The sequence below is a fragment of the Petromyzon marinus genome, chromosome 19 (genome assembly GCF_048934315.1).
Source record: "Petromyzon marinus isolate PM22_M1 ecotype Great Lakes invasive population chromosome 19, UKy_Petmar_22M1.pri1.0, whole genome shotgun sequence".
NCBI classification, from domain to species: domain Eukaryota; kingdom Metazoa; phylum Chordata; class Hyperoartia; order Petromyzontiformes; family Petromyzontidae; genus Petromyzon; species Petromyzon marinus.
This window is the reverse complement of record NC_133685.1, coordinates 12,133,995-12,158,226: the sequence shown is the minus strand read 5'-3', so window position 1 is coordinate 12,158,226 and position 24,232 is coordinate 12,133,995. Positions and strand designations below refer to the sequence as shown.

The following is a 24,232-nucleotide window of genomic DNA, read 5'->3' as shown; positions in this document are numbered from 1 at the left end:
ATAGTATTCTTAATAATTATGGCATGAATGTTTTTTTTCATGTAAAAAGTATATGACGCGGCATGCATTACAGAGTATGATCATACATTGTACATATGTGGAAGAATGCAAGAATGGTTAATCCTTTTTCATACCGAGCAATATCTTAAGCTAGAATCAATACAAGTAGTTAAATACGTTTTTACGTGGATATTTGAGGATAACTCTTTAAGATTTATGTTGTTTTCAATTTTAGAGGAATAAACCGAACTAAAGTTTCCAATATAAAGAAGGCAATTATATGGCCTTACGTGTTGTGGTCTGAATGCTTGTTGTGGTCTGAATGCTTGTTGTTGTCACTTTAGGGGTGGGAGTGGGCGGTGTTGATGTTTCGGTTGTTGAAACTTGTATTGTTGTTGCTGTTAAGGAAAAAAAAAGTACGTTACACGTACGGTGCAGAAAATATCCTTACACTGTTGCTAATTACGGCAATGAATTCAACCATTTTTAAAGCAATAAGTAACATACAGGCAATTCACTTTCATAAGGAAAACTTTGTCGGTATTCATAACGACATCAATATTATTAATGGAAGTGTAATTATTGGTAATAGTGTACGAGTATTCATTAAATCGTTTTGTTGGATGTATTTTGAAAATATGCACGTGAAAATGAATAGAGTTTTAACAACAATTATTGTTTTATAACAATGAAGGATAAAGGAACACGTTCAATTGCTACATTGGTTTGTGAGTGAAATATGAAATAAGCAGTGTGTACTTACATGAAGCTTTGCAATCTAGCAGAACTGTTACAATGATGCTTATTTTTTCATATGATTCATCTGTATGCTTAACTCCATTATCAATCCATTCTACGGGTATGATACGTATGGCTACAATATCTGGGATTGACGGTACCACGTAGTTGGTTTGTTCCGTGGTGCTGTCATGATTGCCTTCAAATACCTAATGCAATAAAAGAGAAAGTTGTTAATGTTGGAGAGAACCATTAGAAATTCCATGAAGGCAATTATCACTCTCAATTCACGATATGACAAAATAAGTGCTCAAAGAATGTGTTGGGTGAGATGCAAAGATTACCTTGTCAATTACCACCCAGTGAACTCCATCGGTGGTGTATGAAATTTCATATTTTGAAACCCACTGAGGTTGCTCTGGATTACCCTCGGTTATTATGCCGACAAATGTACTTCCTGGAGGTATTTTAACTTCTATGTATGGGGAGCTGAACAACACGGATAACAATATGAAAATTACCATGATTTTACAGCACACAATTGTTTTTAAAGGTATATTATGTACTTCCTTACGGCATAGCATGAATACAGAATATGATAGAGTACAGATGTAAGTGTAAGAGGTTTTCTACGTTGTATCTTACTTGTCATCACTACTTGGAGACCATGGTTTGCCTTTTTCAGGAACATCTCCTGATGAATATGAAAACTCAGGATTTTCCATTGGTGTTGAACAAGCTGCAGTGACAAAAAAGAATGGTTCTTTATAAACACTTGTTTTCCATTGTTTCAACATTTCATAGGTGCACTAAACATATTCATAGGCTCTGTGGATTAACACTGTGAGAAAAAATATAAATCTTCGAATTGTAGCCTAACATCCGTGTTACATTTGCCTCACACATTTTAAACAAAGTCAAGCAATGTAAATCCTTAAAGGTACGACGTTTCAATGTTCTAATGAGAGTGGCTAAATGTTGACAAGGAATGGAGACTGCAATGAAACATTTGTTTATTAATGACAGTATGCTAACGTTGATCTCGGAAGCCTCCATTCGTTTTATAATTGACAAATGAAATCAACACTGATCTGGAAATACATATCATAATATTACTGTTGGAAACGTTCATATCCTAACGTTCATATTGGAAACCTGAAAAAGTTGTATCACTCCAATATGAAAGCAACATTGGTCTAAAATACAAAGAAGGTAATGATATGGCCTCACGTGTTGTGGTTTGAATGCTTGTTGTTGTCACTGTAGGGGTGGGAGTGGGTGGTGTTGATGTTTCAGTTGTTGAAACTTGTATTGTTGTTGCTGTTAAGGAAAAAAAAAGTACGTTACACGTACGGTGCAGAAAATATCCTTACACTGTTGCTAATTACGGCAATGAATTCAACCATTTTTAAAGCAATAAGTAACATACAGGCAATTCACTTTCATAAGGAAAACTTTGTCGGTATTCATAACGACATCAATATTATTAATGGAAGTGTAATTATTGGTAATAGTGTACGAGTATTCATTAAATCGTTTTGTTGGATGTATTTTGAAAATATGCACGTGAAAATGAATAGAGTTTTAACAACAATTATTGTTTTATAACAATGAAGGATAAAGGAACACGTTCAATTGCTACATTGGTTTGTGAGTGAAATATGAAATAAGCAGTGTGTACTTACATGAAGCTTTGCAATCTAGCAGAACTGTTACAATGATGCTTATTTTGTCATATGATTCATCTGTATGCTTAATTCCATTATCAATCCATTCTACGGGTATGATACGTATGGCTACAATATCTGGGATTGAAGGTACCACGTAGTTGGTTTGTTCCGTGGTGCTGTCATGATTGCCTTCAAATACCTAATGCAATAAAAGAGAAAGTTGTTAATGTTGGAGAGAACCATTAGAAATTCCATGAAGGCAATTATCACTCTCAATTCACGATATGACAAAATAAGTGCTCAAATAATGTGTTGGGTGAGATGCAAAGATTACCTTGTCAATTACCACCCAGTGAACTCCATCGGTGGTGTATGAAATTTCATATTTTGAAACCCACTGAGGTTGCTCTGGATTACCCTCGGTTATTATGCCGACAAATGTACTTCCTGGAGGTATTTTAACTTCTATGTATGGGGAGCTGAACAACACGGATAACAATATGAAAATTACCATGATTTTACAGCACACAATTGTTTTTAAAGGTATATTATGTACTTCCTTACGGCATAGCATGAATACAGAATATGATAGAGTACAGATGTAAGTGTAAGAGGTTTTCTACGTTGTATCTTACTTGTCATCACTACTTGGAGACCATGGTTTGCCTTTTTCAGGAACATCTCCTGATGAATATGAAAACTCAGGATTTTCCATTGGTGTTGAACAAGCTGCAGTGACAAAAAAGAATGGTTCTTTATAAACACTTGTTTTCCATTGTTTCAACATTTCATAGGTGCACTAAACATATTCATAGGCTCTGTGGATTAACACTGTGAGAAAAAATATAAATCTTCGAATTGTAGCCTAACATCCGTGTTACATTTGCCTCACACATTTTAAACAAAGTCAAGCAATGTAAATCCTTAAAGGTACGACGTTTCAATGTTCTAATGAGAGTGGCTAAATGTTGACAAGGAATGGAGACTGCAATGAAACATTTGTTTATTAATGACAGTATGCTAACGTTGATCTCGGAAGCCTCCATTCGTTTTATAATTGACAAATGAAATCAACACTGATCTGGAAATACATATCATAATATTACTGTTGGAAACGTTCATATCCTAACGTTCATATTGGAAACCTGAAAAAGTTGTATCACTCCAATATGAAAGCAACATTGGTCTAAAATACAAAGAAGGTAATGATATGGCCTCACGTGTTGTGGTTTGAATGCTTGTTGTTGTCACTGTAGGGGTGGGAGTGGGCGGTGTTGATGTTTCAGTTGTTGAAACTTGTATTGTTGTTGCTGTTAAGGAAAAAAAAAGTACGTTACACGTACGGTGCAGAAAATATCCTTACACTGTTGCTAATTACGGCAATGAATTCAACCATTTTTAAAGCAATAAGTAACATACAGGCAATTCACTTTCATAAGGAAAACTTTGTCGGTATTCATAACGACATCAATATTATTAATGGAAGTGTAATTATTGGTAATAGTGTACAAGTATTCATTAAATCGTTTTGTTGGATGTATTTTGAAAATATGCACGTGAAAATGAATAGAGTTTTAACAACAATTATTGTTTTATAACAATGAAGGATAAAGGAACACGTTCAATTGCTACATTGGTTTGTGTGTGAAATATGAAATAAGCAGTGTGTACTTACATGAAGCTTTGCAATCTAGCAGAACTGTTACAATGATGCTTATTTTGTCATATGATTCATCTGTATGCTTAACTCCATTATCAATCCATTCTACGGGTATGATACGTATGGCTACAATATCTGGGATTGAAGGTACCACGTAGTTGGTTTGTTCCGTGGTGCTGTCATGATTGCCTTCAAATACCTAATGCAATAAAAGAGAAAGTTGTTAATGTTGGAGAGAACCATTAGAAATTCCATGAAGGCAATTATCACTCTCAATTCACGATATGACAAAATAAGTGCTCAAATAATGTGTTGGGTGAGATGCAAAGATTACCTTGTCAATTACCACCCAGTGAACTCCATCGGTGGTGTATGAAATTTCATATTTTGAAACCCACTGAGGTTGCTCTGGATTACCCTCGGTTATTATGCCGACAAATGTACTTCCTGGAGGTATTTTAACTTCTATGTATGGGGAGCTGAACAACACGGATAACAATATGAAAATTACCATGATTTTACAGCACACAATTGTTTTTAAAGGTATATTATGTACTTCCTTACGGCATAGCATGAATACAGAATATGATAGAGTACAGATGTAAGTGTAAGAGGTTTTCTACGTTGTATCTTACTTGTCATCACTACTTGGAGACCATGGTTTGCCTTTTTCAGGAACATCCCCTGATGAATATGAAAACTCAGGATTTTCCATTGGTGTTGAACAAGCTGCAGTGACAAAAAAGAATGGTTCTTTATAAACACTTGTTTTCCATTGTTTCAACATTTCATAGGTGCACTAAACATATTCATAGGCTCTGTGGATTAACACTGTGAGAAAAAATATAAATCTTCGAATTGTAGCCTAACATCCGTGTTACATTCGCCTCACACATTATAAACACAGTCAAGCAATGTAAATCCTTAAAGGTACGGCGTTTCAATGTTCTAATGAGAGTGGCTAAATGTTGACAAGGAATGGAGACTGCAATGAAACATTTGTTTATTAATGACAGTATGCTAACGTTGATCTCGGAAGCCTCCATTCGTTTTATAATTGACAAATAAAATTAACACTGATCTGGAAATACATATAATATTTATGTTGGAAACGTTCACATCCTAACATTCATATTGGAAACCTGAAAAAGTTGTATCACTCCAACATAAAAGCAACATTGGTCTAAAATACAAAGAAGGCAATGATATGGCCTCACGTGTTGTGGTTTGAATGCTTGTTGTTGTCACTGTAGGGGTGTGAGGGGGCGATGTTGGTGTTTTAGTTGTTGTATGATCTTCTATTGTTGTTGCTGTTAAGGAAAAAAATGTACGTTACACATACGATGCAGAAAATACTCATGCGGTTTATAAGTATAGCAATAAATTCAGCACTTGTTTAAACCAAGAGGTAATTTACAGACATTTTTATTTTGCAAGGGAGACCTTATGAGAGCGTCAACATTATTAATGCCGGTGTAATTATTGGTAATCGAGTATGTGTATTAATGAATTGGTTTGAGGGAAAAATATGCCAGGCGAGTTATTTTCTTGTTGATGCCAAGCAGTACATTTGACAATAAAGTAGTAAAAAAAAATAAGGAATAGGTAATTTACACTTATGCTGACAGTCTTGTAGAAGTTGAGCAAGTAAGCTGATGTGCCCATGATATTCAATAGGATAAACACGGATATAAGCAGCTTCGGATGGGATAGATGGGCTGAAATAAATTATGATTTCCGGGTGTCCCTTAGAGTTGCCAGCAAATATCTGAAAAATAAAAGCAGTCATTACAAAGATGGTTTAAAATATCCCGTCAGCATACTTGCATTGTGATGGTAAAGTTACATGTTATTCCACAACACTCGCACAATTAACATGTTAAGACCCGTTGAAACCTGTAAAAGTATTACCTCGTTAAGCGGAATCCATACAATTCCATCAACACTGTAGGAAATTGTGAATTTTGTAACCCACTCCTCCTTTTCTTCCTTGCCCTTGATTTGTATACCAATAACTTCATTCCCTGGAGGGAATTGGAATTGTATGTAGGGGTTGCTGTAAAAATTACAGAGAAGAATTAATGACAGCAAACATACCGATGATTCTTATAATTATCTTAACGACATGTCCTTGATGTGGGCATTTGCTAAGAGTATAAGAAGCACCTGTCATGTTTGTTTGGGGTCCAGGATTCATGAGAGTCCACCTCTGAACTTGCTGATTCTGCCGATGTTTGCTCATCACTTGAGGAGGAGTATGTTATCTTCGGGATAGGCATTATGTAATAGCAAGCTGCAACGAAAATCAAACAAAATTCACATTTAAAGCCCTTGTTGACAAGATGAGTCATTGAATAGTATTCTTAATAATTATGGCATGAATGTTTTTTTTCATGTAAAAAGTATATGACGCGGCATGCATTACAGAGTATGATCATACATTGTACATATGTGGAAGAATGCAAGAATGGTTAATCCTTTTTCATACCGAGCAATATCTTAAGCTAGAATCAATACAAGTAGTTAAATACGTTTTTACGTGGATATTTGAGGATAACTCTTTAAGATTTATGTTGTTTTCAATTTTAGAGGAATAAACCGAACTAAAGTTTCCAATATAAAGAAGGCAATTATATGGCCTTACGTGTTGTGGTCTGAATGCTTGTTGTGGTCTGAATGCTTGTTGTTGTCACTGTAGGGGTGGGAGTGGGCGGTGTTGATGTTTCAGTTGTTGAAACTTGTATTGTTGTTGCTGTTAAGGAAAAAAAAAGTACGTTACACGTACGGTGCAGAAAATATCCTTACACTGTTGCTAATTACGGCAATGAATTCAACCATTTTTAAAGCAATAAGTAACATACAGGAAATTCACTTTCATAAGGAAAACTTTGTCGGTATTCATAACGACATCAATATTATTAATGGAAGTGTAATTATTGGTAATAGTGTACGAGTATTCATTAAATCGTTTTGTTGGATGTATTTTGAAAATATGCACGTGAAAATGAATAGAGTTTTAACAACAATTATTGTTTTATAACAATGAAGGATAAAGGAACATGTTCAATTGCTACATTGGTTTGTGAGTGAAATATGAAATAAGCAGTGTGTACTTACATGAAGCTTTGCAATCTAGCAGAACTGTTACAATGATGCTTATTTTGTCATATGATTCATCTGTATGCTTAACTCCATTATCAATCCATTCTACGGGTATGATACGTATGGCTACAATATCTGGGATTGAAGGTACCACGTAGTTGGTTTGTTCCGTGGTGCTGTCATGATTGCCTTCAAATACCTAATGCAATAAAAGAGAAAGTTGTTAATGTTGGAGAGAACCATTAGAAATTCCATGAAGGCAATTATCACTCTCAATTCACGATATGACAAAATAAGTGCTCAAATAATGTGTTGGGTGAGATGCAAAGATTACCTTGTCAATTACCACCCAGTGAACTCCATCGGTGGTGTATGAAATTTCATATTTTGAAACCCACTGAGGTTGCTCTGGATTACCCTCGGTTATTATGCCGACAAATGTACTTCCTGGAGGTATTTTAACTTCTATGTATGGGGAGCTGAACAACACGGATAACAATATGAAAATTACCATGATTTTACAGCACACAATTGTTTTTAAAGGTATATTATGTACTTCCTTACGGCATAGCATGAATACAGAATATGATAGAGTACAGATGTAAGTGTAAGAGGTTTTCTACGTTGTATCTTACTTGTCATCACTACTTGGAGACCATGGTTTGCCTTTTTCAGGAACATCTCCTGATGAATATGAAAACTCAGGATTTTCCATTGGTGTTGAACAAGCTGCAGTGACAAAAAAGAATGGTTCTTTATAAACACTTGTTTTCCATTGTTTCAACATTTCATAGGTGCACTAAACATATTCATAGGCTCTGTGGATTAACACTGTGAGAAAAAATATAAATCTTCGAATTGTAGCCTAACATCCGTGGTACATTTGCCTCACACATTTTAAACAAAGTCAAGCAATGTAAATCCTTAAAGGTACGGCGTTTCAATGTTCTAATGAGAGTGGCTAAATGTTGACAAGGAATGGAGACTGCAATGAAACATTTGTTTATTAATGACAGTATGCTAACGTTGATCTCGGAAGCCTCCATTCGTTTTATAATTGACAAATGAAATCAACACTGATCTGGAAATACATATCATAATATTACTGTTGGAAACGTTCATATCCTAACGTTCATATTGGAAACCTGAAAAAGTTGTATCACTCCAATATGAAAGCAACATTGGTCTAAAATACAAAGAAGGTAATGATATGGCCTCACGTGTTGTGGTTTGAATGCTTGTTGTTGTCACTGTAGGGGTGGGAGTGGGCGGTGTTGATGTTTCAGTTGTTGAAACTTGTATTGTTGTTGCTGTTAAGGAAAAAAAAAGTACGTTACACGTACGGTGCAGAAAATATCCTTACACTGTTGCTAATTACGGCAATGAATTCAACCATTTTTAAAGCAATAAGTAACATACAGGAAATTCACTTTCATAAGGAAAACTTTGTCGGTATTCATAACGACATCAATATTATTAATGGAAGTGTAATTATTGGTAATAGTGTACGAGTATTCATTAAATCGTTTTGTTGGATGTATTTTGAAAATATGCACGTGAAAATGAATAGAGTTTTAACAACAATTATTGTTTTATAACAATGAAGGATAAAGGAACATGTTCAATTGCTACATTGGTTTGTGAGTGAAATATGAAATAAGCAGTGTGTACTTACATGAAGCTTTGCAATCTAGCAGAACTGTTACAATGATGCTTATTTTGTCATATGATTCATCTGTATGCTTAACTCCATTATCAATCCATTCTACGGGTATGATACGTATGGCTACAATATCTGGGATTGAAGGTACCACGTAGTTGGTTTGTTCCGTGGTGCTGTCATGATTGCCTTCAAATACCTAATGCAATAAAAGAGAAAGTTGTTAATGTTGGAGAGAACCATTAGAAATTCCATGAAGGCAATTATCACTCTCAATTCACGATATGACAAAATAAGTGCTCAAATAATGTGTTGGGTGAGATGCAAAGATTACCTTGTCAATTACCACCCAGTGAACTCCATCGGTGGTGTATGAAATTTCATATTTTGAAACCCACTGAGGTTGCTCTGGATTACCCTCGGTTATTATGCCGACAAATGTACTTCCTGGAGGTATTTTAACTTCTATGTATGGGGAGCTGAACAACACGGATAACAATATGAAAATTACCATGATTTTACAGCACACAATTGTTTTTAAAGGTATATTATGTACTTCCTTACGGCATAGCATGAATACAGAATATGATAGAGTACAGATGTAAGTGTAAGAGGTTTTCTAGGTTGTATCTTACTTGTCATCACTACTTGGAGACCATGGTTTGCCTTTTTCAGGAACATCTCCTGATGAATATGAAAACTCAGGATTTTCCATTGGTGTTGAACAAGCTGCAGTGACAAAAAAGAATGGTTCTTTATAAACACTTGTTTTCCATTGTTTCAACATTTCATAGGTGCACTAAACATATTCATAGGCTCTGTGGATTAACACTGTGAGAAAAAATATAAATCTTCGAATTGTAGCCTAACATCCGTGGTACATTTGCCTCACACATTTTAAACAAAGTCAAGCAATGTAAATCCTTAAAGGTACGGCGTTTCAATGTTCTAATGAGAGTGGCTAAATGTTGACAAGGAATGGAGACTGCAATGAAACATTTGTTTATTAATGACAGTATGCTAACGTTGATCTCGGAAGCCTCCATTCGTTTTATAATTGACAAATGAAATCAACACTGATCTGGAAATACATATCATAATATTACTGTTGGAAACGTTCATATCCTAACGTTCATATTGGAAACCTGAAAAAGTTGTATCACTCCAATATGAAAGCAACATTGGTCTAAAATACAAAGAAGGTAATGATATGGCCTCACGTGTTGTGGTTTGAATGCTTGTTGTTGTCACTGTTGGGGTGGGAGTGGGCGGTGTTGATGTTTCAGTTGTTGAAACTTGTATTGTTGTTGCTGTTAAGGAAAAAAAAAGTACGTTACACGTACGGTGCAGAAAATATCCTTACACTGTTGCTAATTACGGCAATGAATTCAACCATTTTTAAAGCAATAAGTAACATACAGGCAATTCACTTTCATAAGGAAAACTTTGTCGGTATTCATAACGACATCAATATTATTAATGGAAGTGTAATTATTGGTAATAGTGTACGAGTATTCATTAAATCGTTTTGTTGGATGTATTTTGAAAATATGCACGTGAAAATGAATAGAGTTTTAACAACAATTATTGTTTTATAACAATGAAGGATAAAGGAACACGTTCAATTGCTACATTGGTTTGTGAGTGAAATATGAAATAAGCAGTGTGTACTTACATGAAGCTTTGCAATCTAGCAGAACTGTTACAATGATGCTTATTTTGTCATATGATTCATCTGTATGCTTAACTCCATTATCAATCCATTCTACGGGTATGATACGTATGGCTACAATATCTGGGATTGAAGGTACCACGTAGTTGGTTTGTTCCGTGGTGCTGTCATGATTGCCTTCAAATACCTAATGCAATAAAAGAGAAAGTTGTTAATGTTGGAGAGAACCATTAGAAATTCCATGAAGGCAATTATCACTCTCAATTCACGATATGACAAAATAAGTGCTCAAATAATGTGTTGGGTGAGATGCAAAGATTACCTTGTCAATTACCACCCAGTGAACTCCATCGGTGGTGTATGAAATTTCATATTTTGAAACCCACTGAGGTTGCTCTGGATTACCCTCGGTTATTATGCCGACAAATGTACTTCCTGGAGGTATTTTAACTTCTATGTATGGGGAGCTGAACAACACGGATAACAATATGAAAATTACCATGATTTTACAGCACACAATTGTTTTTAAAGGTATATTATGTACTTCCTTACGGCATAGCATGAATACAGAATATGATAGAGTACAGATGTAAGTGTAAGAGGTTTTCTACGTTGTATCTTACTTGTCATCACTACTTGGAGACCATGGTTTGCCTTTTTCAGGAACATCTCCTGATGAATATGAAAACTCAGGATTTTCCATTGGTGTTGAACAAGCTGCAGTGACAAAAAAGAATGGTTCTTTATAAACACTTGTTTTCCATTATTTCAACATTTCATAGGTGCACTAAACATATTCATAGGCTCTGTGGATTAACACTGTGAGAAAAAATATAAATCTTCGAATTGTAGCCTAACATCCGTGTTACATTTGCCTCACACATTTTAAACAAAGTCAAGCAATGTAAATCCTTAAAGGTACGGCGTTTCAATGTTCTAATGAGAGTGGCTAAATGTTGACAAGGAATGGAGACTGCAATGAAACATTTGTTTATTAATGACAGTATGCTAACGTTGATCTCGGAAGCCTCCATTCGTTTTATAATTGACAAATGAAATCAACACTGATCTGGAAATACATATCATAATATTACTGTTGGAAACGTTCATATCCTAACGTTCATATTGGAAACCTGAAAAAGTTGTATCACTCCAATATGAAAGCAACATTGGTCTAAAATACAAAGAAGGTAATGATATGGCCTCACGTGTTGTGGTTTGAATGCTTGTTGTTGTCACTGTAGGGGTGGGAGTGGGCGGTGTTGATGTTTCAGTTGTTGAAACTTGTATTGTTGTTGCTGTTAAGGAAAAAAAAAGTACGTTACACGTACGGTGCAGAAAATATCCTTACACTGTTGCTAATTACGGCAATGAATTCAACCATTTTTAAAGCAATAAGTAACATACAGGCAATTCACTTTCATAAGGAAAACTTTGTCGGTATTCATAACGACATCAATATTATTAATGGAAGTGTAATTATTGGTAATAGTGTACGAGTATTCATTAAATCGTTTTGTTGGATGTATTTTGAAAATATGCACGTGAAAATGAATAGAGTTTTAACAACAATTATTGTTTTATAACAATGAAGGATAAAGGAACACGTTCAATTGCTACATTGGTTTGTGAGTGAAATATGAAATAAGCAGTGTGTACTTACATGAAGCTTTGCAATCTAGCAGAACTGTTACAATGATGCTTATTTTGTCATATGATTCATCTGTATGCTTAACTCCATTATCAATCCATTCTACGGGTATGATACGTATGGCTACAATATCTGGGATTGAAGGTACCACGTAGTTGGTTTGTTCCGTGGTGCTGTCATGATTGCCTTCAAATACCTAATGCAATAAAAGAGAAAGTTGTTAATGTTGGAGAGAACCATTAGAAATTCCATGAAGGCAATTATCACTCTCAATTCACGATATGACAAAATAAGTGCTCAAATAATGTGTTGGGTGAGATGCAAAGATTACCTTGTCAATTACCACCCAGTGAACTCCATCGGTGGTGTATGAAATTTCATATTTTGAAACCCACTGAGGTTGCTCTGGATTACCCTCGGTTATTATGCCGACAAATGTACTTCCTGGAGGTATTTTAACTTCTATGTATGGGGAGCTGAACAACACGGATAACAATATGAAAATTACCATGATTTTACAGCACACAATTGTTTTTAAAGGTATATTATGTACTTCCTTACGGCATAGCATGAATACAGAATATGATAGAGTACAGATGTAAGTGTAAGAGGTTTTCTACGTTGTATCTTACTTGTCATCACTACTTGGAGACCATGGTTTGCCTTTTTCAGGAACATCTCCTGATGAATATGAAAACTCAGGATTTTCCATTGGTGTTGAACAAGCTGCAGTGACAAAAAAGAATGGTTCTTTATAAACACTTGTTTTCCATTATTTCAACATTTCATAGGTGCACTAAACATATTCATAGGCTCTGTGGATTAACACTGTGAGAAAAAATATAAATCTTCGAATTGTAGCCTAACATCCGTGTTACATTTGCCTCACACATTTTAAACAAAGTCAAGCAATGTAAATCCTTAAAGGTACGGCGTTTCAATGTTCTAATGAGAGTGGCTAAATGTTGACAAGGAATGGAGACTGCAATGAAACATTTGTTTATTAATGACAGTATGCTAACGTTGATCTCGGAAGCCTCCATTCGTTTTATAATTGACAAATGAAATCAACACTGATCTGGAAATACATATCATAATATTACTGTTGGAAACGTTCATATCCTAACGTTCATATTGGAAACCTGAAAAAGTTGTATCACTCCAATATGAAAGCAACATTGGTCTAAAATACAAAGAAGGTAATGATATGGCCTCACGTGTTGTGGTTTGAATGCTTGTTGTTGTCACTGTAGGGGTGGGAGTGGGCGGTGTTGATGTTTCAGTTGTTGAAACTTGTATTGTTGTTGCTGTTAAGGAAAAAAAAAGTACGTTACACGTACGGTGCAGAAAATATCCTTACACTGTTGCTAATTACGGCAATGAATTCAACCATTTTTAAAGCAATAAGTAACATACAGGCGATTCACTTTCATAAGGAAAACTTTGTCGGTATTCATAACGACATCAATATTATTAATGGAAGTATAATTATTGGTAATAGTGTACAAGTATTCATTAAATCGTTTTGTTGGATGTATTTTGAAAATATGCACGTGAAAATGAATAGAGTTTTAACAACAATTATTGTTTTATAACAATGAAGGATAAAGGAACACGTTCAATTGCTACATTGGTTTGTGAGTGAAATATGAAATAAGCAGTGTGTACTTACATGAAGCTTTGCAATCTAGCAGAACTGTTACAATGATGCTTATTTTGTCATATGATTCATCTGTATGCTTAACTCCATTATCAATCCATTCTACGGGTATGATACGTATGGCTACAATATCTGGGATTGAAGGTACCACGTAGTTGGTTTGTTCCGTGGTGCTGTCATGATTGCCTTCAAATACCTAATGCAATAAAAGAGAAAGTTGTTAATGTTGGAGAGAACCATTAGAAATTCCATGAAGGCAATTATCACTCTCAATTCACGATATGACAAAATAAGTGCTCAAATAATGTGTTGGGTGAGATGCAAAGATTACCTTGTCAATTACCACCCAGTGAACTCCATCGGTGGTGTATGAAATTTCATATTTTGAAACCCACTGAGGTTGCTCTGGATTACCCTCGGTTATTATGCCGACAAATGTACTTCCTGGAGGTATTTTAACTTCTATGTATGGGGAGCTGAACAACACGGATAACAATATGAAAATTACCATGATTTTACAGCACACAATTGTTTTTAAAGGTATATTATGTACTTCCTTACGGCATAGCATGAATACAGAATATGATAGAGTACAGATGTAAGTGTAAGAGGTTTTCTACGTTGTATCTTACTTGTCATCACTACTTGGAGACCATGGTTTGCCTTTTTCAGGAACATCTCCTGATGAATATGAAAACTCAGGATTTTCCATTGGTGTTGAACAAGCTGCAGTGACAAAAAAGAATGGTTCTTTATAAACACTTGTTTTCCATTGTTTCAACATTTCATAGGTGCACTAAACATATTCATAGGCTCTGTGGATTAACACTGTGAGAAAAAATATAAATCTTCGAATTGTAGCCTAACATCCGTGTTACATTTGCCTCACACATTTTAAACAAAGTCAAGCAATGTAAATCCTTAAAGGTACGGCGTTTCAATGTTCTAATGAGAGTGGCTAAATGTTGACAAGGAATGGAGACTGCAATGAAACATTTGTTTATTAATGACAGTATGCTAACGTTGATCTCGGAAGCCTCCATTCGTTTTATAATTGACAAATGAAATCAACACTGATCTGGAAATACATATCATAATATTACTGTTGGAAACGTTCATATCCTAACGTTCATATTGGAAACCTGAAAAAGTTGTATCACTCCAATATGAAAGCAACATTGGTCTAAAATACAAAGAAGGTAATGATATGGCCTCACGTGTTGTGGTTTGAATGCTTGTTGTTGTCACTGTAGGGGTGGGAGTGGGCGGTGTTGATGTTTCAGTTGTTGAAACTTGTATTGTTGTTGCTGTTAAGGAAAAAAAAAGTACGTTACACGTACGGTGCAGAAAATATGCTTACACTGTTGCTAATTACGGCAATGAATTCAACCATTTTTAAAGCAATAAGTAACATACAGGCAATTCACTTTCATAAGGAAAACTTTGTCGGTATTCATAACGACATCAATATTATTAATGGAAGTGTAATTATTGGTAATAGTGTACAAGTATTCATTAAATCGTTTTGTTGGATGTATTTTGAAAATATGCACGTGAAAATGAATAGAGTTTTAACAACAATTATTGTTTTATAACAATGAAGGATAAAGGAACACGTTCAATTGCTACATTGGTTTGTGTGTGAAATATGAAATAAGCAGTGTGTACTTACATGAAGCTTTGCAATCTAGCAGAACTGTTACAATGATGCTTATTTTGTCATATGATTCATCTGTATGCTTAACTCCATTATCAATCCATTCTACGGGTATGATACGTATGGCTACAATATCTGGGATTGAAGGTACCACGTAGTTGGTTTGTTCCGTGGTGCTGTCATGATTGCCTTCAAATACCTAATGCAATAAAAGAGAAAGTTGTTAATGTTGGAGAGAACCATTAGAAATTCCATGAAGGCAATTATCACTCTCAATTCACGATATGACAAAATAAGTGCTGAAATAATGTGTTGGGTGAGATGCAAAGATTACCTTGTCAATTACCACCCAGTGAACTCCATCGGTGGTGTATGAAATTTCATATTTTGAAACCCACTGAGGTTGCTCTGGATTACCCTCGGTTATTATGCCGACAAATGTACTTCCTGGAGGTATTTTAACTTCTATGTATGGGGAGCTGAACAACACGGATAACAATATGAAAATTACCATGATTTTACAGCACACAATTGTTTTTAAAGGTATATTATGTACTTCCTTACGGCATAGCATGAATACAGAATATGATAGAGTACAGATGTAAGTGTAAGAGGTTTTCTACGTTGTATCTTACTTGTCATCACTACTTGGAGACCATGGTTTGCCTTTTTCAGGAACATCCCCTGATGAATATGAAAACTCAGGATTTTCCATTGGTGTTGAACAAGCTGCAGTGACAAAAAAGAATGGTTCTTTATAAACACTTGTTTTCCATTGTTTCAACATTTCATAGGTGCACTAAACATATTCATAGGCTCTGTGGATTAACACTGTGAGAAAAAATATAAATCTTCGAATTGTAGCCTAACATCCGTGTTACATTCGCCTCACACATTATAAACACAGTCAAGCAATGTAAATCCTTAAAGGTACGGCGTTTCAATGTTCTAATGAGAGTGGCTAAATGTTGACAAGGAATGGAGACTGCAATGAAACATTTGTTTATTAATGACAGTATGCTACCGTTGATCTCGGAAGCCTCCATTCGTTTTATAATTGACAAATAAAATTAACACTGATCTGGAAATACATATAATATTAATGTTGGAAACGTTCACATCCTAACATTCATATTGGAAACCTGAAAAAGTTGTATCACTCCAACATAAAAGCAACATTGGTCTAAAATACAAAGAAGGCAATGATATGGCCTCACGTGTTGTGGTTTGAATGCTTGTTGTTGTCACTGTAGGGGTGTGAGGGGGCGATGTTGGTGTTTTAGTTGTTGTATGATCTTCTATTGTTGTTGCTGTTAAGGAAAAAAATGTACGTTACACATACGATGCAGAAAATACTCATGCGGTTTATAAGTATAGCAATAAATTCAGCACTTGTTTAAACCAAGAGGTAATTTACAGACATTTTTATTTTGCAAGGGAGACCTTATGAGAGCGTCAACATTATTAATGCCGGTGTAATTATTGGTAATCGAGTATGTGTATTAATGAATTGGTTTGAGGGAAAAATATGCCAGGCGAGTTATTTTCTTGTTGATGCCAAGCAGTACATTTGACAATAAAGTAGTAAAAAAAAATAAGGAATAGGTAATTTACACTTATGCTGACAGTCTTGTAGAAGTTGAGCAAGTAAGCTGATGTGCCCATGATATTCAATAGGATAAACACGGATATAAGCAGCTTCGGATGGGATAGATGGGCTGAAATAAATTATGATTTCCGGGTGTCCCTTAGAGTTGCCAGCAAATATCTGAAAAATAAAAGCAGTCATTACAAAGATGGTTTAAAATATCCCGTCAGCATACTTGCATTGTGATGGTAAAGTTACATGTTATTCCACAACACTCGCACAATTAACATGTTAAGACCCGTTGAAACCTGTAAAAGTATTACCTCGTTAAGCGGAATCCATACAATTCCATCAACACTGTAGGAAATTGTGAATTTTGTAACCCACTCCTCCTTTTCTTCCTTGCCCTTGATTTGTATACCAATAACTTCATTCCCTGGAGGGAATTGGAATTGTATGTAGGGGTTGCTGTAAAAATTACAGAGAACAATTAATGACAGCAAACATACCGATGATTCTTATAATTATCTTAACGACATGTCCTTGATGTGGGCATTTGCGAAGAGTATAAGAAGCACCTGTCATGTTTGTTTGGGGTCCAGGATTCATGAGAGTCCACCTCTGAACTTGCTGATTCTGCCGATGTTTGCTCATCACTTGAGGAGGAGTATGTTATCTTCGGGATAGGCATTATGTAATAGCAAGCTGCAACGAAAATCAAACAAAATTCACATTTAAAGCCCTTGTTGACAAGATGAGTCATTGAATAGTATTCTTAATAATTATGGCATGAATGTTTTTTTTCATGTAAAAAGTATATGACGCGGCATGCATTACAGAGTATGATCATACATTGTACATATGTGGAAGAATGCAAGAATGGTTAATCCTTTTTCATACCGAGCAATATCTTAAGCTGGAATCAATACAAGTAGTTAAATACGTTTTTACGTGGATATTTGAGGATAACTCTTTAAGATTTATGTTGTTTTCAATTTTAGAGGATTCAACCGAATTAAAGTTTCCAATATAAAGAAGGCAATTATATGGCCTTACGTGTTGTGGTCTGAATGCTTGTTGTTGTTGTCACTTTAGGGGTGGGAGTGGGCGGTGTTGATGTTTCAGTTGTTGAAACTTGTATTGTTGTTGCTGTTAAGGAAAAAAAAAGTACGTTACACGTACGGTGCAGAAAATATCCTTACACTGTTGCTAATTACGGCAATGAATTCAACCATTTTTAAAGCAATAAGTAACATACAGGCAATTCACTTTCATAAGGAAAACTTTGTCGGTATTCATAACGACATCAATATTATTAATGGAAGTGTAATTATTGGTAATAGTGTACAAGTATTCATTACATCGTTTTGTTGGATGTATTTTGAAAATATGCACGTGAAAATGAATAGAGTTTTAACAACAATTATTGTTTTATAACAATGAAGGATAAAGGAACACGTTCAATTGCTACATTGGTTTGTGTGTGAAATATGAAATAAGCAGTGTGTACTTACATGAAGCTTTGCAATCTAGCAGAACTGTTACAATGATGCTTATTTTTTCATATGATTCATCTGTATGCTTAACTCCATTATCAATCCATTCTACGGGTATGATACGTATGGCTACAATATCTGGGATTGAAGGTACCACGTAGTTGGTTTGTTCCGTGGTGCTGTCATGATTGCCTTCAAATACCTAATGCAATAAAAGAGAAAGTTGTTAATGTTGGAGAGAACCATTAGAAATTCCATGAAGGCAATTATCACTCTCAATTCACGATATGACAAAATAAGTGCTCAAATAATGTGTTGGGTGAGATGCAAAGATTACCTTGTCAATTACCACCCAGTGAACTCCATCGGTGGTGTATGAAATTTCATATTTTGAAACCCACTGAGGTTGCTCTGGATTACCCTCGGTTATTATGCCGACAAATGTACTTCCTGGAGGTATTTTAACTTCTATGTATGGGGAGCTGAACAACACGGATAACAATATGAAAATTACCATGATTTTACAGCACACAATTGTTTTTAAAGGTATATTATGTACTTCCTTACGGCATAGCATGAATACAGAATATGATAGAGTACAGATGTAAGTGTAAGAGGTTTTCTACGTTGTATCTTACTTGTCATCACTACTTGGAGACCATGGTTTGCCTTTTTCAGGAACATCTCCTGATGAATATGAAAACTCAGGATTTTCCATTGGTGTTGAACAAGCTGCAGTGACAAAAAAGAATGGTTCTTTATAAACACTTGTTTTCCATTGTTTCAACATTTCATAGGTGCACTAAACATATTCATAGGCTCTGTGGATTAACACTGTGAGAAAAAATATAAATCTTCGAATTGTAGCCTAACATCCGTGTTACATTTGCCTCACACATTTTAAACAAAGTCAAGCAATGTAAATCCTTAAAGGTACGGCGTTTCAATGTTCTAATGAGAGTGGCTAAATGTTGACAAGGAATGGAGACTGCAATGAAACATTTGTTTATTAATGACAGTATGCTAACGTTGATCTCGGAAGCCTCCATTCGTTTTATAATTGACAAATGAAATCAATACTGATCTGGAAATACATATCATAATATTACTGTTGGAAACGTTCATATCCTAACGTTCATATTGGAAACCTGAAAAAGTTGTATCACTCCAATATGAAAGCAACATTGGTCTAAAATACAAAGAAGGTAATGATATGGCCTCACGTGTTGTGGTTTGAATGCTTGTTGTTGTCACTGTAGGGGTGGGAGTGGGCGGTGTTGATGTTTCAGTTGTTGAAACTTGTATTGTTGTTGCTGTTAAGGAAAAAAAAAGTACGTTACACGTACGGTGCAGAAAATATCCTTACACTGTTGCTAATTACGGCAATGAATTCAACCATTTTTAAAGCAATAAGTAACATACAGGCAATTCACTTTCATAAGGAAAACTTTGTCGGTATTCATAACGACATCAATATTATTAATGGAAGTGTAATTATTGGTAATAGTGTACAAGTATTCATTACATCGTTTTGTTGGATGTATTTTGAAAATATGCACGTGAAAATGAATAGAGTTTTAACAACAATTATTGTTTTATAACAATGAAGGATAAAGGAACACGTTCAATTGCTACATTGGTTTGTGAGTGAAATATGAAATAAGCAGTGTGTACTTACATGAAGCTTTGCAATCTAGCAGAACTGTTACAATGATGCTTATTTTGTCATATGATTCATCTGTATGCTTAACTCCATTATCAATCCATTCTACGGGTATGATACGTATGGCTACAATATCTGGGATTGAAGGTACCACGTAGTTGGTTTGTTCCGTGGTGCTGTCATGATTGCCTTCAAATACCTAATGCAATAAAAGAGAAAGTTGTTAATGTTGGAGAGAACCATTAGAAATTCCATGAAGGCAATTATCACTCTCAATTCACGATATGACAAAATAAGTGCTCAAATAATGTGTTGGGTGAGATGCAAAGATTACCTTGTCAATTACCACCCAGTGAACTCCATCGGTGGTGTATGAAATTTCATATTTTGAAACCCACTGAGGTTGCTCTGGATTACCCTCGGTTATTATGCCGACAAATGTACTTCCTGGAGGTATTTTAACTTCTATGTATGGGGAGCTGAACAACACGGATAACAATATGAAAATTACCATGATTTTACAGCACACAATTGTTTTTAAAGGTATATTATGTACTTCCTTACGGCATAGCATGAATACAGAATATGATAGAGTACAGATGTAAGTGTAAGAGGTTTTCTACGTTGTATCTTACTTGTCATCACTACTTGGAGACCATGGTTTGCCTTTTTCAGGAACATCTCCTGATGAATATGAAAACTCAGGATTTTCCATTGGTGTTGAACAAGCTGCAGTGACAAAAAAGAATGGTTCTTTATAAACACTTGTTTTCCATTGTTTCAACATTTCATAGGTGCACTAAACATATTCATAGGCTCTGTGGATTAACACTGTGAGAAAAAATATAAATCTTCGAATTGTAGCCTAACATCCGTGTTACATTTGCCTCACACATTTTAAACAAAGTCAAGCAATGTAAATCCTTAAAGGTACGGCGTTTCAATGTTCTAATGAGAGTGGCTAAATGTTGACAAGGAATGGAGACTGCAATGAAACATTTGTTTATTAATGACAGTATGCTAACGTTGATCTCGGAAGCCTCCATTCGTTTTATAATTGACAAATGAAATCAACACTGATCTGGAAATACATATCATAATATTACTGTTGGAAACGTTCATATCATAACGTTCATATTGGAAACCTGAAAAAGTTGTATCACTCCAATATGAAAGCAACATTGGTCTAAAATACAAAGAAGGTAATGATATGGCCTCACGTGTTGTGGTTTGAATGCTTGTTGTTGTCACTGTAGGGGTGGGAGTGGGCGGTGTTGATGTTTCAGTTGTTGAAACTTGTATTGTTGTTGCTGTTAAGGAAAACAAAAGTACGTTACACGTACGGTGCAGAAAATATCCTTACACTGTTGCTAATTACGGCAATGAATTTAACCATTTTTAAAGCAATAAGTAACATACAGGCAATTCACTTTCATAAGGAAAACTTTGTCGGTATTCATAACGACATCAATATTATTAATGGAAGTGTAATTATTGGTAATAGTGTACAAGTATTCATTACATCGTTTTGTTGGATGTATTTTGAAAATATGCACGTGAAAATGAATAGAGTTTTAACAACAATTATTGTTTTATAACAATGAAGGATAAAGGAACACGTTCAATTGCTACATTGGTTTGTGAGTGAAATATGAAATAAGCAGTGTGTACTTACATGAAGCTTTGCAATCTAGCAGAACTGTTACAATGATGCTTATTTTGTCATATGATTCATCTGTATGCTTAACTCCATTATCAATCCATTCTACGGGTATGATACGTATGGCTACAATATCTGGGATTGAAGGTACCACGTAGTTGGTTTGTTCCGTGGTGCTGTCATGATTGCCTTCAAATACCTAATGCAATAAAAGAGAAAGTTGTTAATGTTGGAGAGAACCATTAGAAATTCCATGAAGGCAATTATCACTCTCAATTCACGATATGACAAAATAAGTGCTCAAATAATGTGTTGGGTGAGATGCAAAGATTACCTTGTCAATTACCACCCAGTGAACTCCATCGGTGGTGTATGAAATTTCATATTTTGAAACCCACTGAGGTTGCTCTGGATTACCCTCGGTTATTATGCCGACAAATGTACTTCCTGGAGGTATTTTAACTTCTATGTATGGGGAGCTGAACAACACGGATAACAATATGAAAATTACCATGATTTTACAGCACACAATTGTTTTTAAAGGTACATTATGTACTTCCTTACGGCATAGCATGAATACAGAATATGATAGAGTACAGATGTAAGTGTAAGAGGTTTTCTACGTTGTATCTTACTTGTCATCACTAATTGGAGACCATGGTTTGCCTTTTTCAGGAACATCTCCTGATGAATATGAAAACTCAGGATTTTCCATTGGTGTTGAACAAGCTGCAGTGACAAAAAAGAATGGTTCTTTATAAACACTTGTTTTCCATTGTTTCAAAATTTCATAGGTGCACTAAACATATTCATAGGCTCTGTGGACTAACACTGTGAGAAAAAATATAAAGCTTCGAATTGTAGCCTAACATCCGTGTTACATTTGCCTCACACATTTTAAACAAAGTCAAGCAATGTAAATCCTTAAAGGTACGGCGTTTCAATGTTCTAATGAGAGTGGCTAAATGTTGACAAGGAATGGAGACTGCAATGAAACATTTGTTTATTAATGACAGTATGCTAACGTTGATCTCGGAAGCCTCCATTCGTTTTATAATTGACAAATGAAATCAACACTGATCTGGAAATACATATCATAATATTACTGTTGGAAACGTTCATATCCTAACGTTCATATTGGAAACCTGAAAAAGTTGTATCACTCCAATATGAAAGCAACATTGGTCTAAAATACAAAGAAGGTAATGATATGGCCTCACGTGTTGTGGTTTGAATGCTTGTTGTTGTCACTGTAGGGGTGGGAGTGGGCGGTGTTGATGTTTCAGTTGTTGTATGATCTTGTTTTGTTGTTGCTGTTAAGGAAAAAAATGTACGTTACACATACGATGCAGAAAATACTCATGCGGTTTATAAGTATAGCAATAAATTCAGCACTTGTTTAAACCAAGAGGTAATTTACAGACATTTTTATTTTGCAAGGAAGACCTTATGAGAGCGTCAACATTATTAATGCCGATGTAATTATTGGTAATCGAGTATGTGTATTAATGAATTGGTTTGAGGGAAACATATGCCAGGCGAGTTATTTTCTTGTTGATGCCAAACAGTACATTTGACAATAAAGTAGTACAAAAAAAATAAGGAATAGGTAATTTACACTCATGCTGACAGTCTTGTAGAAGTTGAGCAAGTAAGCTGATGTGCCCATGATATTCAATAGGATAAACACGGACATAAGCAGCATCGGATGGGATAGATGGGCTGAAAAAAATGATTTCCGAGTGTCCCTTAGAGTTGCCATCAAATATCTGAAAAATAAAAGCAGTCATTACGAAGATGGTTTAAAATATCCCGTCAGCATACTTGCATTGTGATGGTAAAGTTACATGTTATTCCACAACACTCGCACAATTAACATGTCAAGACCCGATGAAACCTGTAAAAGTATTACCTCGTTCAGCGGAATCCATACAATTCCATAAACACTGTAGGAAATTGTGAATTTTGTAACCCACTCCTCCTTTTCTTCCTTGCCCTTGATTTGTATTCCGATAACATTATTCCCTGGAGGGAATTGGAATTGTATGTAGGGGTTGCTGTAAAAATTACAGAGAAGAATTAATGACAGCAAACATACCGATGATTCTTATAATTATCTTAAGGACATGTCCTTGATGTGGGCATTTGCGAAGAGTATAAGACGCACCTGTCATGTTTGTTTGGGGTCCAGGATTCATGAGAGTCCACCTCTGAACTTGCTGATTCTGCCGATGTTTGCTCATCACTTGAGGAGGAGTATGTTATCTTCGGGATAGGCATTATGTAATAGCAAGCTGCAACGAAAATCAAACAAAATTCACATTTAAAGCCCTTGTTGACAAGATGAGTCATTGA

The 24,232-nt window shown here is 35.2% G+C and overlaps 5 protein-coding genes and 1 long non-coding RNA gene across 8 annotated transcripts in view; 1 reads left to right on the top strand and 5 right to left on the bottom strand.

Annotated features, from left to right (window-relative positions):
• Positions 1-1,957, top strand: part of LOC116943721 (coiled-coil domain-containing protein 89) — an 86,125-nt gene extending 84,168 nt beyond the window's left edge. For all 3 annotated transcript variants that reach the window (XM_032956834.2, XM_032956835.2, XM_076067976.1), the window contains exon 10: positions 1,424-1,957. In XM_032956834.2, the coding sequence (XP_032812725.2) occupies positions 1,424-1,486 (63 nt within the window). In that variant the 3' untranslated portion in view covers positions 1,487-1,957. The remainder of the gene's footprint in view (positions 1-1,423) is intronic.
• LOC142925105 (uncharacterized) lies at positions 211-1,427 on the bottom strand. Its single transcript, XR_012942209.1, has 3 exons — positions 1,083-1,427; positions 764-947; positions 211-398 (listed from the first exon to the last, which is right to left on the bottom strand). It is a non-coding gene; the product is annotated as an uncharacterized LOC142925105 (long non-coding RNA).
• A 38-nt stretch (positions 1,958-1,995) lies between the features above and the next one.
• Positions 1,996-6,216, bottom strand: LOC142925118 (EGF-like repeat and discoidin I-like domain-containing protein 3). The gene is made up of 11 exons (XM_076067986.1): positions 5,980-6,216; positions 5,683-5,836; positions 5,286-5,378; positions 4,704-4,797; positions 4,403-4,547; positions 4,084-4,267; positions 3,629-3,718; positions 3,044-3,137; positions 2,743-2,887; positions 2,455-2,607; positions 1,996-2,058 (listed from the first exon to the last, which is right to left on the bottom strand). Exons 4-11 carry the CDS (start codon positions 4,781-4,783, stop codon positions 1,996-1,998), a joined length of 954 nt encoding a protein of 317 aa, XP_075924101.1. The 5' UTR covers positions 4,784-4,797; positions 5,286-5,378; positions 5,683-5,836; positions 5,980-6,216.
• Positions 6,217-6,662: 446 nt separating this feature from the next.
• On the bottom strand, positions 6,663-9,698 carry LOC142925101 (EGF-like repeat and discoidin I-like domain-containing protein 3). The gene is made up of 8 exons (XM_076067977.1): positions 9,466-9,698; positions 9,165-9,309; positions 8,846-9,029; positions 8,391-8,480; positions 7,806-7,899; positions 7,505-7,649; positions 7,186-7,369; positions 6,663-6,820 (listed from the first exon to the last, which is right to left on the bottom strand). Exons 1-8 carry the CDS (start codon positions 9,615-9,617, stop codon positions 6,699-6,701), a joined length of 1,116 nt encoding a protein of 371 aa, XP_075924092.1. The 5' UTR covers positions 9,618-9,698; the 3' UTR covers positions 6,663-6,698.
• Positions 9,699-9,900: 202 nt separating this feature from the next.
• Positions 9,901-17,688, bottom strand: LOC142925117 (uncharacterized). Its single transcript, XM_076067985.1, has 20 exons — positions 17,382-17,688; positions 17,085-17,238; positions 16,688-16,780; positions 16,106-16,199; positions 15,805-15,949; positions 15,486-15,669; positions 15,031-15,120; positions 14,446-14,539; positions 14,145-14,289; positions 13,826-14,009; positions 13,371-13,460; positions 12,786-12,879; positions 12,485-12,629; positions 12,166-12,349; positions 11,711-11,800; positions 11,126-11,219; positions 10,825-10,969; positions 10,506-10,689; positions 10,051-10,140; positions 9,901-9,911 (listed from the first exon to the last, which is right to left on the bottom strand). The coding sequence occupies exons 4-20, from the start codon at positions 16,183-16,185 to the stop codon at positions 9,901-9,903; spliced, it is 2,049 nt and encodes a 682-aa protein (XP_075924100.1). The 5' UTR covers positions 16,186-16,199; positions 16,688-16,780; positions 17,085-17,238; positions 17,382-17,688.
• On the bottom strand, positions 16,769-23,929 carry LOC142925116 (uncharacterized). Its single transcript, XM_076067984.1, has 17 exons — positions 23,790-23,929; positions 23,496-23,646; positions 23,098-23,190; positions 22,513-22,606; positions 22,212-22,356; positions 21,893-22,076; positions 21,438-21,527; positions 20,853-20,946; positions 20,552-20,696; positions 20,233-20,416; positions 19,778-19,867; positions 19,193-19,286; positions 18,892-19,036; positions 18,573-18,756; positions 17,637-17,763; positions 17,382-17,526; positions 16,769-16,780 (listed from the first exon to the last, which is right to left on the bottom strand). The coding sequence occupies exons 4-17, from the start codon at positions 22,590-22,592 to the stop codon at positions 16,769-16,771; spliced, it is 1,719 nt and encodes a 572-aa protein (XP_075924099.1). The 5' UTR covers positions 22,593-22,606; positions 23,098-23,190; positions 23,496-23,646; positions 23,790-23,929.
• Positions 23,930-24,232: the final 303 nt, after the last annotated feature.